The sequence below is a fragment of the Syngnathoides biaculeatus genome, chromosome 2, assembly GCF_019802595.1.
Source record: "Syngnathoides biaculeatus isolate LvHL_M chromosome 2, ASM1980259v1, whole genome shotgun sequence".
NCBI classification, from domain to species: Eukaryota; Metazoa; Chordata; class Actinopteri; order Syngnathiformes; family Syngnathidae; genus Syngnathoides; species Syngnathoides biaculeatus.
Window position 1 is genome coordinate 28,436,034 of NC_084641.1, and position 16,835 is coordinate 28,452,868.

The following is a 16,835-nucleotide window of genomic DNA, read 5'->3' on the forward strand; positions in this document are numbered from 1 at the left end:
AAATAGCTGCATCTACCTGATTGTAGTGATTGTGACGGTTCGCATAATTCTCGTGGAACGTTATCCTCAGGTATGTTCCGACGGCGTCCACGTGGACGGACTTCAGCTCCCGAGCTCTGAAACCGGTCTTCTTGTTGTCCGATAGAGACACGTAACTGTGGTGAGAGTATTACAGTTGTAGCTCTGTTGCGTACTTTTACGCGCTGAAAATGATCGTCCGTATTCTCACCCGAGCCTGCGGAGCTGATCAACGAACACTGATCCGGTGGGACCGGGAGTAGAGTCCCCTATGTGAAACTCCACCTTAGCCGGGATGAGATAATGGTGGGCCAGCAACTGCAGCTTCTTCACTCGACATTTTTCCGCCAGCTGGAGGGTGATGTGTTGAGGGTAGCTACAGAACCTGTGGAACACGATGTTCGACCTGTAACTCGAATCAAATCCAACTCTACTCTCATTTTATCAGGCGTACAGCAGTCACAAAATTCATGGTATCAACGTGTGCCCAGTGACTGACTGGCGACCAGCTGGAATAAGTTCTGGCACTCTCCTGACCCTTATGAGGATATGCGTCTTGGAAAATGGACTTGTTCAGAAGTGGAATACAATAAAATCTCCGAAATTCCCTCAAAATCTTCAGCCAAACTCGAACCATCCTCACGACGCCAAGTGAGACATCACCACATCCCACGAAAGCGGAGGTGTCAAACACAAGACCCGGGGACCAGATCTGGCCCGCCACCTGATTTTATGTGGCCCGCGAAGCCAAATCTAGAGTGTCAATTTCCACGATTCTTGTTAAAATCTCTACCAACATTTCAAATTGTCATGTATCACAAATGATAAAGTTGAGATATTACAAGCATTTTTGTGTTTTCAAACATGAATAGTTGAAAAACACATTACCCTTGATTTCTGATTCCAAAACAAGTTCACAAATTGATGATGTAAATATGATGAGATGATCAAATATTTTTGTTGCACAGTCATAACGGCCCTCTGAGGGAAACTGCGAGGAAAATAAACTAAATGCACTAAACTTTAGTGTAGTGACTCCATGATAGTTTTTCTTTTTCTTTGACTTTTTTCTAGTTTACTTTAAAGACGTAAATCATAATTAAAAAAGTACCTACGCAGCCCATCAATGTCTTTTGTAATGGCAGCGTCCACCACCGCTGCTTTAGTTAGCAAACAATCAGGGCAACGTAGAGCAAAGACGAGCTAGACATGCTGCTTGTTTACTCTCGATAATAATGGAGAAAGTTAAAAAAGAAATGTTAAAATAATTGTTCTAAGATCCAATGACTGTCGGGTTATGTGAATAATCTAAGAAAAAGTGATTAAACTGGACGAGATTTTCTCTTTTGAGTGGGAAAGATCTGGTATGAAGCCAAAGTATTTTAGAATGTGATGACACTTGACATTTAAGTGGTTACCTGCTGGATTTCCAACCACTGACAGTGGGTGCATGGACCATAAGTTCCTGAGCGCTGAAGTTGTCCTCATGACTGGAAGAAGTGAGCACAGTAAATCTTATCTTCCTGGACATCCCTTCGCCATAAACTGCAAGAATGCAAACAAGGCAAGCAACGTACATATTGAATTGTTAGGAAGTGACACTTAATTTTAGTCAACATGTTCTTAAAGATGGTATTTCGGATTTGCTGTTTTAGGTTTGTAAAACAAAAACACTTTCCGGGAGCAACTTAACATCCCTTGTAATCCTGTCTGGCGAGTGCTACCAAGCTATTTCATATTAATTCTTTCATGTTTTGAAATTATTTCACATATATATTATAGTTAAAACCATGAAAACACGATCAGTTTCCCTCTTCCATAAATTATGTATTTGATGTCGGCTGTTTCTAAATAGTGGTCGATAGAGATTGTGGTTTTATGATGAAAACAACTCTAGGTACGAAGTAGAAACATTATTGGAGTTGTTCTATTTCCCCACGCCGACTAAAAAAAAATGATGGACGGGCAGTGAGGGGAGTTTACCAACTGTTAACTACTCCATAAACCAACATGGCTGACCTGATACACTAGCTGTGTTGTGACGTTCTTTATCCCAACTCTAACCAACTTACACTAACTTATAATGGTCCCTAAGTCTTACTGCTTTACGTTTCAAACAGTTTTAAGACATTAAAAAAAAGCATCATTTTGATGCATTCAAATTAGTCTTACCGCGAGCATCACCGTAATGTTGACAGTTCGTACTGACGCTTCATCGCCATAGTGCGCATGCGCGAAGAAACAGCCCCGCAATGGATTCTGGTCAATGTAGTTTTATTTGACAAAGGGCTATTCGTAACTCCCTGTGGTCATTGGGCAGAACGGCTGTGAACCGGATTCTTAAAATTTCAAAATAAAAGTTAATAAGTACAGGCTTTGGGGGTCGACGTTATTTGACTAAGTATTAGTAAAACAACGATTAAAATAAATAAAGCCGTTTTTTGGTACTTTTAATCGTCCTTCCTCTCGTTAAAAGACAAAAAATATTAAGATATACTTTTATTATTGTGAATGGGTAGATCCTTTTTTTTTTTCGACGAACACAAGTTGTTCACTTCCGGGTTAGCTTGCTAGCAACACTACGAGTAGCCAACATGGACGCAATGAAAACATGGCCAGAAGTGGAGAAAGCGGCGGTAGAAAAGAGACGTGAACTTGTTTTGCAAGGGGCCGCAGCCGATAAGAAGATTTCATCACACGGGGGTCTTCCTTCTGCCCTTTATTCCCTCACGCTGCTTAATTATCTCGAGGTTAGCCAGTGTCCGAGTTTGACGGAGATCCACGAGAACATCCAGCGTCTGACAAACCTTCAGAGTCTCATCTTGTGCAGGAATAAACTCGCATGCATCCCAGATGTCATCAGAAGCCTCAAGTCCCTCAAAGTCCTGGACCTGTCTTCCAACAACCTCGGCCTTTTACCGGATGGCATCACCCAGCTCCACGAGCTAACCACTTTGAACGTGAGCTGCAACCGTTTGGAGGCTCTCCCAGACGGACTGAGCAAGTGCTCCAAGCTTTCAAACCTCAACATGTCCAAGAACCGCATCAGCGCCTTTCCGAGCGATCTGTACTCGGAACGGCTGGACCTGCTCTGCACCCTGGAGGCCTCTGATAACGCCATCTCGGAGCTTGCCAGAGATATTCACAAGTTGCCAGCTTTGAAGGTGAAAACACACATCACAACATTTATCAAATATTATGTTAGTTTTGATATCTGTGGTAGAAATGGCCAGGAGACAAGGCTGAAGGTGGCAGAAGATAGAAAGACTAGTAGAATTTTTTTCCACTACTGTGCCATTAAACATTTATTAATAAACTAATGTGCTGCACTAGTAATACTATATTGGCAAACTAGTAGGCATGACCCTACTAGGAGAACAAAATTGGCCACAGGTAGTTTTGGCTCTAGTAAAACGGAGTTATCCTACTATTATGGAGAATTTACAATTTTATTGTGCAGAAATGTCATACAGCAGTGGAAGGTAGCACTGGGAAAGGTTTTAGGTGTAAAACACGAGAAAATCCAATAAATCATCAAAGCATTTTAAGGAAAGCCTTGATAGCATTTATAAACATCCATTTTATGAGCTGCTTATCCTCATGAGGGTCACAGGAGTGCTGGAGGCTACCCCAGCTGTCATTGGGCAGGAGGCGGGGTACTCCATGAACTGGTTGCCAGCCAATCGCCGGGCACAAAGAGACTGGCAACAGTCGCACTCACGATTACACCGAGGGGCAATTTAGAGTGTCCAAAGAATGTTGCATGTTTTTGGGATGTGGGAGGAAACCGGAGTGCCCGGAGAAAACCCACGCAGGCACGGGGAGAACATGCAAACTCCACAGAGGCGGGTCTGGGATTGAATTCGGGACCTTAGAACTGTGAGGCCAAAGCTTTCTAGCTGATCCACCGTGTAAATAAAAATAACTAAAATAAAATCATAGCATGTTATGTAGTTGTAATATAGCATGAGCATGAATAGAATTCAGTCTCCCCTCGAATTCTTAGTTGCTGCGTGATTACGAAGTGCTGCAGTCAGTTTGTGAGCTGAATTTGGTTCTGCTGGTGTCCGCCATCTAGGTGCTAGATCTCTCCAACAACCAGCTGAGCGAGATCCCGTCCAGCCTGAGCGACTGCCCCAAGCTGAAGGAGATCAACTTCCGAGGCAACAAGCTGAACGACAAGCGCCTAGAGAAGATGGTGAATGGCTGCCAGACGAAGTCCATCCTGGACTACCTGAGAGGGAAAGCAAGGCAGGGAGAGGAGCGAGGGGACATGGACGGGGGGCGGAGCGTGAATGACAAGAAGAAGAGGCAACAGCAGAAGAAGAAGAGGGAGGAAGAGCGTGATGAGTTGGAAGAAGTCAACAAGATGGTGGTGAGAGTTCTCCGGGTTTCCGACGCTCCCGAGGCACTTACGGTCAGAGTCGGCGCGGAGGTGAAGGACGTGCGACCTTACCTGGTTTGCTGTGTGGTCAGAGGCATGAACCTGAAAGCCGGGAACTCTCTCAAGCGGTTCCTGGTGGCACAAGTAAGTCTGCAGCGTATTTAAAAAGGAAACAAATGAAGTTATTGTTTTTTGTTTGTGGGTTCAAGGTATTTTTTTAACCAATGGGAGCACTGGCAGCGGGTTACAAGGGAAGGACACATTTCATTCAAAACCCATCTGGTTTAACAGGTCTCTGTAGAAATTGAAAGGGTAGAGCACATCCATCCATTTTCTATAACTCTTGTCCTCATTAAGGCCTGATGTAAGATTTAGTCTAAGCCACATATGGGGGGACAAAACTAGTTCAGACTCTGGATAACAAGCAGTACTCTGCGTTGGCGCCGGGGGCAGGATGAGCCTTGGTTCAGTAGCATGATGGAAGCATTTCGGGATATATTTTCCTGCTCCTACTTTTTAAGCGCCTGGCTCCAATTCTCCTGTAATGAAAGTGCAAATAAATAGATGTGGACAAAAGGGTCCACTGAAAAAAATGCCAGTAGATGATTTTGTGACTTCGTGAGGTGCAAATAGACGAGGGATCACTGCAATATTTAACCTTTATTAGTCCACTTAACACCATTGACAACACATTTGCAATGATGGCTACATGGCTTACTGGTCAGTATGTGATAATAATTGGGTTTCCATCTTTGTAAAAAATATTTATTTATAAAGGGAACAAGCGGCACAGTGCCTCAGTTGGCCTCACAGTTCTGAAATCCCGCCTGTGTGGAGTTTGCATGTTATCCCCGTGCTTGCACGCCGATCGTATGAAGGGTGACGTGACCTGTTTGCTGCAGACTTCATTATACGCACTTTTTTTTTTTTTGTATTGTATGAAATTACAGATATTTTCACATTTTAATTAATGTAAGCAAGTCAGATGAAAAAATTTAAAGCACAAATAATTTGCGGCCTGCGGTATTTTTAGAACATGTCTCTGATTTGAACGTAGGCTGTCGTCACCTGGCAAGGCCGCGCGCCTCACGACTATGAACGACATGCGTACCCTTGTTTTGTTTCAGGATCTGTCCAATCCATTTTTAATTTGCAATTATTCTACCTCGAATTAAGGGCAATTATGTAGCCAAATGGGAATGCACGGTGGCGCAGCTGTAAAGAGTTGGCCTCACACTTCTTGGGTCCCAGGTTGAATCCGGGACCCACCTGTGTGGAGTTTGCGGGTTTTCTCTGGGCACTCCGGCTTCCTCCCACATCCCAAAAACACGCAAAATGAATTTGAGATTCTAAATTGCCCCTAGGTGTGATTGTGAGTGTGGTTGTTTGTCTCTTTGTGCCCTGCGATTGGCTGGCAACCAGTTCAGGGTGTGCCCTGCTTCCTGCCCGTTGACAGCTGGGATAGGCTCCAGCACTCCCGCGGCCCTCGTGAGCATAAGCAGCTAAGAAGATGGATGGATATAAAGGCAACTTATTGGCTTAGTTGTCTCTAAGTTCCCAGGGTTGGGCTTCGAATCTCAGGTCCAGCATTCCTGTGTAGCGTTTGCATTTTCATGTGTTGTAGCAGTCACTCACATTTGAAAAATGTACGGGTGTGGTCAGTCATGCCCGCAGATATAAAGTTACGAATGTGGTCCACCAGTCATGCCCGCTGATTTAAAATTGCGGGTGTGTGTTCTTTTTGTAATCATGAGTGTACCCCTTTAAGAGCAGAGGGGGGCGGTGTCAGGTAAACTAGGAAGTAGAAGTAGGCTGAGCAGCAGCTGCTTGTTGGAGACCTTGTGCTTCTGTGTTTGAAAAAAAAAAAAAAAAAAAAGATGTCAGGCTGTGGTTCATTGCGCTGGATCGGTTTTCACGTGCGCTGAGAGTATGCGACAAGTGCGCAGTGGCGCAGCTTACAGGTAACATCGGTCAAGACTACACAAAATAAGCGACGTCTTTCAGTATCTATGTGTTTATACTCATAACAAATTTTACGCACGTGTTTTTTTCGTGGTCAACTGTGCAGATTTGTGATTGCGATGGCGCACGGGCCTCTACATTCAAATCACAGTGACTGGTGGTAGGTGAACTGAAGTCCTTAAATTGTCCATAGCTGTAAATGTGAGTTTGCATTTTTGTCTCTCTATTCCCTGACGACCAATCCAGGGTGTACGTCGCCTCCAGCAAACAAAATCAGCTGGGAAAGGCTTGAATTCACCCGCAACCCTCATAAGGACAAGCAGTGTCAAAAATGGATGCCAAGAGTTGAATAAACAAATTTACACGCTCATAAAAAATAACTAAATGTGCCAGTGATGTGATTGGACTGCCTGTTGTTTGATTCCCGCCTCCAAGACAAAACTTCATGAGGACGTATGTGGGAAAAGGACCACCGCAACCATCGCCACTCATGATGTGCAGCTCCTCAAAGGCCCGCTGACCTATGACGCCAAACCTCCCACACAGCTCAAAGTAGTCTAACGTCCAACAATTCTGTACAATAAAAACGCAACAAAATCTTGTAAGTTGAAATGAGCGCTCCTTTTTTCCTGCTCCGTCAGATCGTGCCACTGGGTCGGAAGGAGATGACGGCCGTCGAGCTGATACGGCATCTTCAGCTGGAGGCCGACGACCTGAGGAAGCAGAAGAAGAGGCAGAACGTCACTGGGCTCCACAAGTCAGTGCCTGAAAATTATTTGCAGCATTTCGCTCGGTTGGGAAAGAATTTAAGTCCAACAAAGGACCTGAGGAAGCAAATAAGTGTTGAGATGGAGTGGATATAAAATGTCGAACACAGTAACCGGCGTGTGTGCTCTCATATATGCCTGACATGTTACAATATCTTTTAAGTTTTAAAAAACGTTTTATGAAGACAATCCATGCTGACCACCTGCTTCTAGATACCTGCAGCTTCTGCAAGGAAAAGCGCTCTACCCGTGTATTCTGGATGCGGAAGGACACGTGATCTCATTCCCGCCTATCACAAATAGTGAGAAAACCAAGGTATGCGATTCCTCTGAAACAATCACATTTTCAGAAGTTCCAAGGGCGTGCTATAAAAGTAGACTAGTGCCACCAGGATTTTAATTTGAAATGTTAAGTGATCCCATTTTCAATAGTTGTATTTCAGTGTAACTTTTCAATGTTAACAATTCAACTGGCTACAATTCGCTATCTGAAATTCACCGTCTGTGCCACCAGGCAGGGTTACTTCAGGTCAGAACCGAACACCCAGCCAATCCAGTTACTCTTTCTTAGTATGTGACGTCACGTGACTAAGAAAGCGTAACTGCGATTGGCTGGCTCTTTGGTTCTGACCTGAAGTAACCCTGCCGGGTGGCACAGACAGTGAGTTTCAGACAGCGAATTGTAGCAACTATTGGAAATGTGATCACTTTACATTTCAAATTCAAATCCTGTTTTCTGTGGCATATCAATATCCATCCATCCATCCATTTTTATAGCCTCTTATCCTCACAAGGGTCACGGGGCATGCTGGATCCTATCCCAGCTGGCAACGGGCAGGAGGGAAGGTACACCCTGAACTGGTTGTCAGCCAATCGGAGGGCACATGCAGTCAAACAGCCGCACTCACAATCACACCTAGGGGCAATTTAGAGTGTCCAATTAATGTTGCATGTTTTTAGTATGTGGGAGTTAAGCGGAGCGCCCGGAGAAAACCCACGCAGGCACGGGGAGAACATGCAAGCTCCACACAGGCGGGTCCGGGATTGAACCTGGGACCTCAGAACTGTGAGGCCAACGCTTTAACAGCTGATCCACTGTGCCGCATTTCAAATTCAAATCCTATTTCACTTTACATTTCAAATTTAAATCCTGACGGCACTAATCTACTTCAATACGTACCCACGCAAGGCAATATGAAACATGCTCAAGCCAAGTTGCTTGGCAGTTATGCATGACAGCTGCCATCTTGCACAGAAATTAATAGAAATTGAAATAATCTAAATACTGGGGGGCGGGGGGGGGGGTGATTCACATTGTTGTCATGTAATCAGGAATGCAATACAGTTAGTTGCTCCTCTCACAAGTTATTCACGACAACTCCTCTCCGAGAGTGGGGCGGGGGTCTTACCAAAGTCGGGTGTGACGGTCTGAGCGCTCCCCCGTGCTGAAAAGTCTCCTTGTGATTAATGCGCATGCATTGCTAACAGGGGAACTCTGGGTACGTAGACAACGCCTTCTGGGAAATCGCCCGGTCTCATAGTTCCCCTTCTTCTACATAGAGGGAGCCAACATACGAGATATCCTAACCTTAAAACAAAAGTTGATAAAAAAGATATACAAATATATGTACGTCCGCTGTGTTCGTCTTTCTGAGACGCCCGTAGCGTACACGAACCCTTGGCAACAAGTAGTCGAATGGCACATGTTCAAGCGTGTATGGGGATGTTTCAGACTGGCCGGAAGTTTACAAAATATACACGCATGCGCATTAATCACAAGGAGACTTTTCAGCACGGGGGAGCGCTCAGACCGCCACACCGGCAATGTCCAAATGAGCTTGCGAGAAGGAGCTCGCTCCAGATCACGACTTTCTGATTTGCGCTTTACAGATCAAGAAGACGACCAAAGAACTGTTCCTGGAGGTGACGAGTGCAAAAAGCCTGCAAACCTGTAAAGACGTCATGGACGCTCTGATTGCGGTAAGCCTCTTTCGCTTACAATTTATCGTTCACATTTGAGGGACGTCATTCTTTGAAATAGGTTTTCTCGGCGGTTTTGTTGATTTTAGATGAGCTTGTGTGTCCGTGTCATGCTGTTTGTTAGACAACAAAATACCCTCGTTCTCCTCTCAGTGTTAAAGCCGAATACTCAGATTATTTTCCATGCGCTTTGATTTTCATATGAACCGAAAAGCGAGTGCTCCTGCGATGCACAGTTGACATATACCGTACACATTAAAGGGAAATTCCGGTGGTTCGGATTAACAATGTATCCAATAGGTCACGTAATATGTACTCTATCTTGAATATGTAATGTTAATTCTCCCTCATTTAATGGTGTTTTTTTTTTAGCGACAATCACGAATTTTCAGGGTCATTTTGGCGAGTCACATGACCTATGTGCGCGGAAGTGACGTATGAGGTTCCACACCAAAGGCTCGAATACATGGGACACAATTATGGCCAGCGCTGATTTCTTTCAGATTTATTCTCATTTGATGAAGAAATAGCAGTGTCGGTTGATCGGGAAGACGGAGCAATACTTTCGTACAGATTTGAACCTGTGGCTGTAATTAATGTTGAATATTCGGATGGTTCTTCGTGTGGAATGACGCTGAGTCTGACTTTGTGGAGGCCTACGCGCGACATAAGTGCGTAAACAAAGGCCCCCGGGAGCTCCGGGCCGGCAGCCGTGGAATGTTCTTGGGACGGGAATGACGCAGAGCCTGACGAGCGAGCTACGGCGGCGGGCCGCGAGCCAAGCTTTCAGGCGGTGGAGGCCTTCAGCCGAGCTTTGGTGGTGGCGAGGCCTTTAGCTAACGGCCTCCACCGCCTGGAACCTCGGCTCGCGGCTGGCCGCCGGAGCTCGCTCGTCAGATTTGGCGTCATTCCCATCCGATGAACCATCAGCGGCTGTTGGCCCAGACCTCCCGGGGGCCTTTGTTTACGCACTTATGTCGCGCGTAGGCCTCAGAGTACTCAGATTCGGCGTCAGAAGAACCATCCGAACATTCAACATTAATTACAGCCACAGGTTCAAATCTGTATGGAAGTATTCCTCCGTCTTCCCGATCAACCGACGCCGCTATTTCTTCATCAGATGAGGATAAATCCAAGAAATCGGCGCTGGGCATAACGGTGTCCCATGTAAACCAGCATTTGTCGCGGCACGGTACATGTCACATCCGCGCACCTACGTCATGTGACTCGCCAAAATGACCCTGAAAATTCGTAATTGTCGCTAAAAATCTTCAAGACACTTTTAAATGAGAGAGGATTTAAGATCATATTGTCAAAATAGAGTACGTATTACATGACCTATCGGATACATCGTTAATCCGAAACCACCGGAATTTCCCTTTAAGGTCAGGTGGAAGTGCAAATAATATGCAAACAATTTATAAAATAAAGTGCTGACCTGCAAAGGTTGAATCTCTTGACAAAAGAAAGTGGATTTGTTTTTGTTAATACAAAACCTTTGTCTGCAGTTTAAGTGATTATTTTTACTTTTAAAAGCTAAAACAACACACCTCACGGTGACCACAGTTTGCCCGTTCCCGTCTTCTTGACAGAAAATGGCCGAATTGAACAAGTTCACGGCCGAGCATCGAGAAGAAGCGGGGTCTGACGGAGATGGGGAGACCCCGCCCGACACCACACCCGCTGCAGACGCCTGCAGTGAACTGATCGTCCAGCAGGTCCGAACGGTCGACCAGGACGGGAACCTGAAGGTGGTCTACCCATCCAAGACGGACCTCTCCAGCGATATCCCCAACTTGACTGTCATTTGGTAGCGCTGGAAAGCATTTCCCACTTTTTTTTTTTTTTGCGCCGGGATTGAAGTGAAAACTGGATGAAAATTAAAATTATCCTCACATACCCGAAAACTAAATCTGGACAAACATTTATTCAAGTCAGTTTACCAGTGAGACAACCAAATATTGCTGCCCTTGTACAAAATCTCCAAATTTTGAGTATTTTCTATTCCAAAATTTATCATATTGGTCAGTCCCCTTATTTGTAATATCTAAGATGTTGAATTTTTTTTTTAGGATAAGGGATTTAATTTCTTTTTTTTGTTGAAACGTGAGGGTTTTGGACATGATACCTCATTTATCATGTTTACTAATCGAGACCACCCCCGCAGTGAGAGTTCTGTTGTGGCAGACTTTTTTTTTTTTCCCCCCATAAAGCTGTATGAATCTCATCAGTCTTTAATCTTTCCCCACATAACAAACACTACCATACTCTAACTTACAAAATTTATACTACAGTACTGACCATTATAGTTCATGCTAATTTTGAATGTACTGCTGAACTAAGGAACGGGTGTTAAGGGGTGTCCGTTCAACAGCTAAAATGTCCCTACTTCACTTACTGCATACTTATAAAAAAAACTTTTGGGTGGCATGGCAGGACTTGACGTGTTCCAATGATACACAGCGAGTCTCATTCATTGGTTAAGTTCGAGACGTACAATAAACAAAAATCTTAGCACGAAGCATGAGACTGTACAGGTATTGCTTGTCTTTTTTGTTAAAATGGTTTTAACATGACAATTTAGCGATGTGAATTAAAATCCATAATAGGTGAACTGCAATAAAAAGTTTCCTTTCGGCTTGTCCCGTTAGGGGGTCGCCACAGCGTGACATCTAAGATGGCCGCTCATACTTGTTTGGCACAGTTTTTAAACACCGGACGCCCTTCCCGACGCAACCCCTCTCGGGGAGTGGAGGGAGGCCCCGGTGGGCTACGACCTCCCCACCCCTGGTTTACCAAGCCAATGGGGGAACCGCAATAAAGAAATGACCATTACTGCACATTTCAACCAAACACCAGCAATATAAAATCTTAAGTGTTCAAACTATGCACAATGTAATCGTTTAGGATAGCAAGACAATGACGTGGCATTTGGCCCAGAGTGGTACTCTCGGCTCACTGAATTTCTGTAGTCATAGGAACATAACCACCCCCACCCACATGTTGGCAGCAGGATCTTTGAAGAGTGACATTCCAATTAAACCTCTGAGGCCAGTCTCTGTAATGGGGAATGCCAATTTTGTCACATTACCACCCCCCCCCCCCCAAAATGGGTAAAATTCCTTCCTCGTATGCAGTTTTCCCCCTCACAAAACTGCTAAAATTGTGTCATTTGCTCTAGAATTACTCACCCACACCCCCAGGATTTAGGTTTGTTCCAATTTTACAGCTTTGTCCTCTTGCAACCCACAAATTATTTTTAATTAGTGATGGAGTCAACTGCGTAGTAAGGTGTGCCTTTACGAATGTCCATACACAAGTCCGAGTAAAACCAATTTGATGCTTTATGTACTAAAGGGTGTTTATAGTTATAGCTCAGGAAAAAAAAAATAAAAATTGTGGAGCTGCTTCATCAAAAAGCAGTCAGACCTTCAGGGTGAGTCATGGAACAGACTTTGTAACACCAAATCCCTTCCAAAGTCTTGAGGCAAAGAAAAATGTTCCCCTTATTGAACACAAACTCATGTTGACTTAATTTAATAGTTTATTGAAATAGAGTGAAACTGCCAGGACTCCTTTACATCCCATTGGAGAGGTTAGTCCCAGGTTCTGCAAAAGACAGTTTATTTAAAAAAAAAAAATATATATATCCCAATACTTAAACATTCAGCACCACCTACTTACGTATACACGTGTAAGCAACCTCCAAGTACTTGTAGGTGCCTTCACAGGGGTCTCCAAATATCTCATTGCTAGCAGGGATCTTGCAGCTGGTTTTACCGTCGCACCTTTGAATGAAAATTTTGTTATTCTAAAACTAAAAGTAAGTTTCTTTCAGCGTGTCATCTCAGATGAACGCACATATTTGTTTGGCACAAAACATGAATTTCAAAATGTCACACTCCCATTTATTTAAAAAAAAAAAAAAAAAAAAAAGCATTACTCTAGTCCCACAGGTGGCAACAATATTTAGTCAACATTTGCTACATATAGAAAGTCTGAATCTAGTTGGCATTTATGCAAGCAAACTGAGTGAAGTTACATTTTTAGAAAAAAAATATATATATATATATAATAAATTTAGGCAGGACAATTTATACACCACTTATCCTGTTCCGGGGAAAACACATCCCGGCAGGGTACGCAAATGACACCCGAGGACAGTTTAGCGTATGAACCACTAAAGCCATAAGTGCCCAAGTAAGGCTAAATCGGGATTAACAGTTGAGGAAAACTTATCGGCACCATTTCTACCGTCAACAAAGCAGGCTACTATTCCCCCCCCCCCCCCCCAACCGTGTGTAATCCTACCTTTTGGCGACAAGGTCGGTTGGGTGGAAGCATTCCGTGTTTTCTATCTCCGCTGGCGCCCTTCTGTACGAGCACGTGGTCCTGTCGCGTCGCCCGTAATCAGCGCCGTAGACCAAAATGACATCTCCTAAATCTGGATCAAAATAGGAAGGGGAGGTGGTGAGGAAAAAGGCAATCTGGAGAATCAAAATATCCTATATATTAGCGATTGATTTCAAATTCCTCATCTCACCACAATATAAATCTGCCTCTGATGACTCACACGCCAACACCGTAACTGGAAAGTAAAAGAAAGCTTGTTAGATGTGAACTTTTACTTCCCCCCCCCCCCCCACAATTACACCAGTGACATACTGGCAGGCAAGCAGGTGAAGTTGGTCTGCAAATATTTAGCGATGCCAGCACAGGGATCGGGGGTGCGGAAATCCTCCATGATCATTTCACAAGTCATTTTTCCGTTGCACCTGCAGACAATGAATGGTACGCCCAAGAAAGGCAGCATTAGTGTAAACTCCAGCTACAGTCAGTTTTTTGTGATCTGAAATAAATCTTTGGCCTGCCCTCCAAATAAATTTTCCATTGCCAGCAAACTGGAGAACAAGGGGGGGGGGGGAGTTTAGATTTATAAGATGCTAGAATGCAGCGATCACAAAAAAAAAAAAAAAAAAAAAAAAAAAAAAAAACATTCAGATGTGCTAAGTCACATGTGTCAAACTCAAGGCGTGGGGGCCAGCTCTGGCCCACGAAGGCATATCAACTTCCATGATTTTTTTTGTTCAAGTCTGTACCAAAATTTCATAATGTTGAGATAACGTGCATTACCAAACCAAAAATCCAATTATCCTTGATTTCTGATTACAAAACTAGTTCATAAGTGTAAATGAGGCAAAAGATTTACATGGTTTCACCATCACAACGGCCCTCTGTAACTACAATAAGGCCCGCAGGAAAAGAGTTTGACACCCCTGTGCCAAGTGTAGTTTAGCCAAGGATTACTTGTGTACAGATTAAGAAATTTCTCTTCCCCAAATAAATTCATTTCACCTTTTTCCCCCATTGTAACAAATTTAATCACTGCTGGTTCAGTGACAGCAAATATGCAGTGGTATAGTAAGATAATTTAAAATGTATCCATTTGTATAAAATAGCACCCAACGCATATACCGTACCTTGTCTTAATGTGGTCCACGGTTCCTTGGCGAGCGCACTGCAAGTTAGCCAGCTCCTCCGGCGATTTCCCCTCGGCGCACAGTGCCGCGCTGGAGCGACCGTACAAAGATTGCTGCACGTTGATCACGCCATGTTCTGAGAGTAAGACAGCAATTCGGGGGGGGGGGGGGGAGCCATTTGCAATTTCCGTCAACCGATTACGTGTGATTGAAAATTCACGAGACAAAAATTGTGACCCCACCCCCCTACCGCAGGATAGGCGATGGATGTTCAAAGGGAACCAATCACAGGTGGTCACTTGTTCTGCAAAATCAGCAACTGCACAAAAGAATCAGTTTGTGTGAACGGGGAGTTGGGAAACGTATGGAAGTAGATTAGTGCCACCAGGATTTGAATTTGAAAGGTGACGTGAACATTTTTTTCCCCCCAATAATTGCATTTCAGTGCAATTTTTCAAGGTTTACAATTGGCTGTCTGAAATTCCCCATCTGTGCCACTAGGCAGGGTTACTTCAGGTCACAACTGAAGAGCCAGCCAATCACATGCGCTCTTAGTATGTGACGTCACGTGACAAAGAAAGCGTAACTGCGATTGGCTGGCTGTTCAATTCTGGTCCGAAGTGACCCTGCCTGGTGGCACAGACGGTGAATTGTAGACAGTTGAATTTAATCAACTATTGAAAATATTGATCACTATATTTCAAATCATGGTGGCATTAATCTTCTATAGAAAAAATATTCGTGTCAAACATGAACTTGGACAGTCACCTGCCGGGATGAACAAGCAGGTTGCTGCCAGCACTGGAAGAAAAAAAAATAATTCAATCGAAACAAAAATTGTAGCCATGTGCACTTTTTTTTTTTTTTTTAACTAGAATGTTTCTACAACTAGTCCTCTCCCATGCAAGTATGTCCAAAAAATAAAATAAAATACCAGTTGTCATTTTATGCTTCAAACAGTTAAGATAATGTCATTACATTTGTTTTTTTTTTGCACTCAGGCTGGTATTAAAACTGTCAAAACACTCGCAGGAATTAAAAAGGTAATTTTATAAAGTAATAAAGAACCTAATTCAGCCACTTACGAACTAACGTTGGAAACGTTCAAAATGACTAAAGTTGCTCAACATTCTTGAGTTAAACGCCTGCCTCGGAATCTTGGAAAGAAAAACAAAAACACAGATTTGTTTCAAAAGTAAATACTCACAGAGCGCAGAGCGAAGTCTAGAGCAGGAGAACATGTTTCGCACACAATACTGCAGGTTGCACTAACGCTGTTGAAAGGCGGATTGCAGGTTTTTATGCTGATTGAAAGGCTTGCGCCCAAACTGCTCATCAGAAGCCACGCCCGCCACACCCACCCGCACCGTGCCAGCCTTAATTGCACCCTGCACGTCTTCAATCATCTCTGTAAATGGATTCATTTATTTTGCAATTGAGTGACAGTCGCGACACATGCACTGAATCTCCGAGAGGTGCCATTAATAGTACTCACGTTGAGTGGAATCATAAAATCAATTCAACTGAACTGTCGAGGAGTCCCGAAAGAGATGAAACCAATCGACCTAATAACTTCACGCTCACTAACTTCATCAATTAAATGTCCTTTAAAAAAAAAAAAAAAAGTCATCGTGTACATGATCCATATTAATAGCGCCTAATGGATATGCTATTGGCTATATTAGGTGTCACTCGGAGAATAAAAACAAAACTGGGCACAGACCCCTTTCACGTAGTAATTCGGCTTCGACTTCCGGTCAGGGCAAAACATTGCTTTGCGTATTATTTCGCGCGAAACGTTGACATCTTTTGATATCCTTACGAATGTACATTGTGAAATATAATATTACAATACGTTGGGTTTTGCTTTTTTTTGTTGTTTTGGTGTCGATATGGTTCATTCTTGTTGTGCTGTTTGCTGTCAAAACTGTGCAAAACTGTGTTTGAGTTTAACCTTCATAATTAATTATTTGAATTATGAAAGTGGAAAAAAAATAGACATATATATATATATATATATATAAGCAGCACGGTGGAGGCGCAGCTGGTAAAGCGTACGGCCTCACAGTTCTGAGGTCCCGGGTTCGATCCCGGACCCGCCTGTGTGGAATTTGCATGTTCTCCCTGCGCCTGCGTGGATTTTCTCCGGGTGGGCAGTCCGATTTCCTCCCACATCCCCAAAACATGCAACATTAATTGGACACTCTAAATTGCCCCTAGGTGTGATTGTGAGTGCGACCGAGT

General features: G+C 43.7%; 3 protein-coding genes across 4 annotated transcripts in view; 1 reads left to right on the plus strand and 2 right to left on the minus strand.

Annotated features, from left to right (window-relative positions):
- The window catches only part of cep104 (centrosomal protein 104), a 37,615-nt gene extending 35,335 nt beyond the window's left edge, over positions 1–2,280 (minus strand). Inside the window, exons 1-4 of one of the 2 annotated variants that reach the window (XM_061845094.1) lie at positions 2,191–2,280; positions 1,437–1,563; positions 230–403; positions 17–155 (exon numbers count right to left, since the gene is read on the minus strand). In XM_061845094.1, coding sequence (XP_061701078.1) covers positions 17–155; positions 230–403; positions 1,437–1,549 — 426 coding nt within the window. In that variant the 5' untranslated portion in view covers positions 1,550–1,563; positions 2,191–2,280. The remainder of the gene's footprint in view (positions 1–16; positions 156–229; positions 404–1,436; positions 1,564–2,190) is intronic. The other variant, XM_061845103.1, reaches the window with a different exon arrangement.
- A 290-nt stretch (positions 2,281–2,570) lies between these two features.
- Positions 2,571–12,108, plus strand: lrrc47 (leucine rich repeat containing 47). The gene is made up of 7 exons (XM_061845116.1): positions 2,571–3,182; positions 4,097–4,546; positions 6,800–6,916; positions 7,006–7,121; positions 7,345–7,447; positions 9,022–9,111; positions 10,704–12,108. The coding sequence occupies exons 1-7, from the start codon at positions 2,613–2,615 to the stop codon at positions 10,923–10,925; spliced, it is 1,668 nt and encodes a 555-aa protein (XP_061701100.1). The 5' UTR covers positions 2,571–2,612; the 3' UTR covers positions 10,926–12,108.
- A 529-nt stretch (positions 12,109–12,637) lies between these two features.
- Positions 12,638–15,930, minus strand: LOC133514004 (L-rhamnose-binding lectin SML-like). Its single transcript, XM_061845213.1, has 9 exons — positions 15,799–15,930; positions 15,360–15,392; positions 14,842–14,910; positions 14,592–14,727; positions 13,777–13,886; positions 13,655–13,699; positions 13,423–13,555; positions 12,796–12,899; positions 12,638–12,720 (listed from the first exon to the last, which is right to left on the minus strand). The coding sequence occupies exons 1-9, from the start codon at positions 15,830–15,832 to the stop codon at positions 12,689–12,691; spliced, it is 696 nt and encodes a 231-aa protein (XP_061701197.1). The 5' UTR covers positions 15,833–15,930; the 3' UTR covers positions 12,638–12,688.
- Positions 15,931–16,835: the final 905 nt, after the last annotated feature.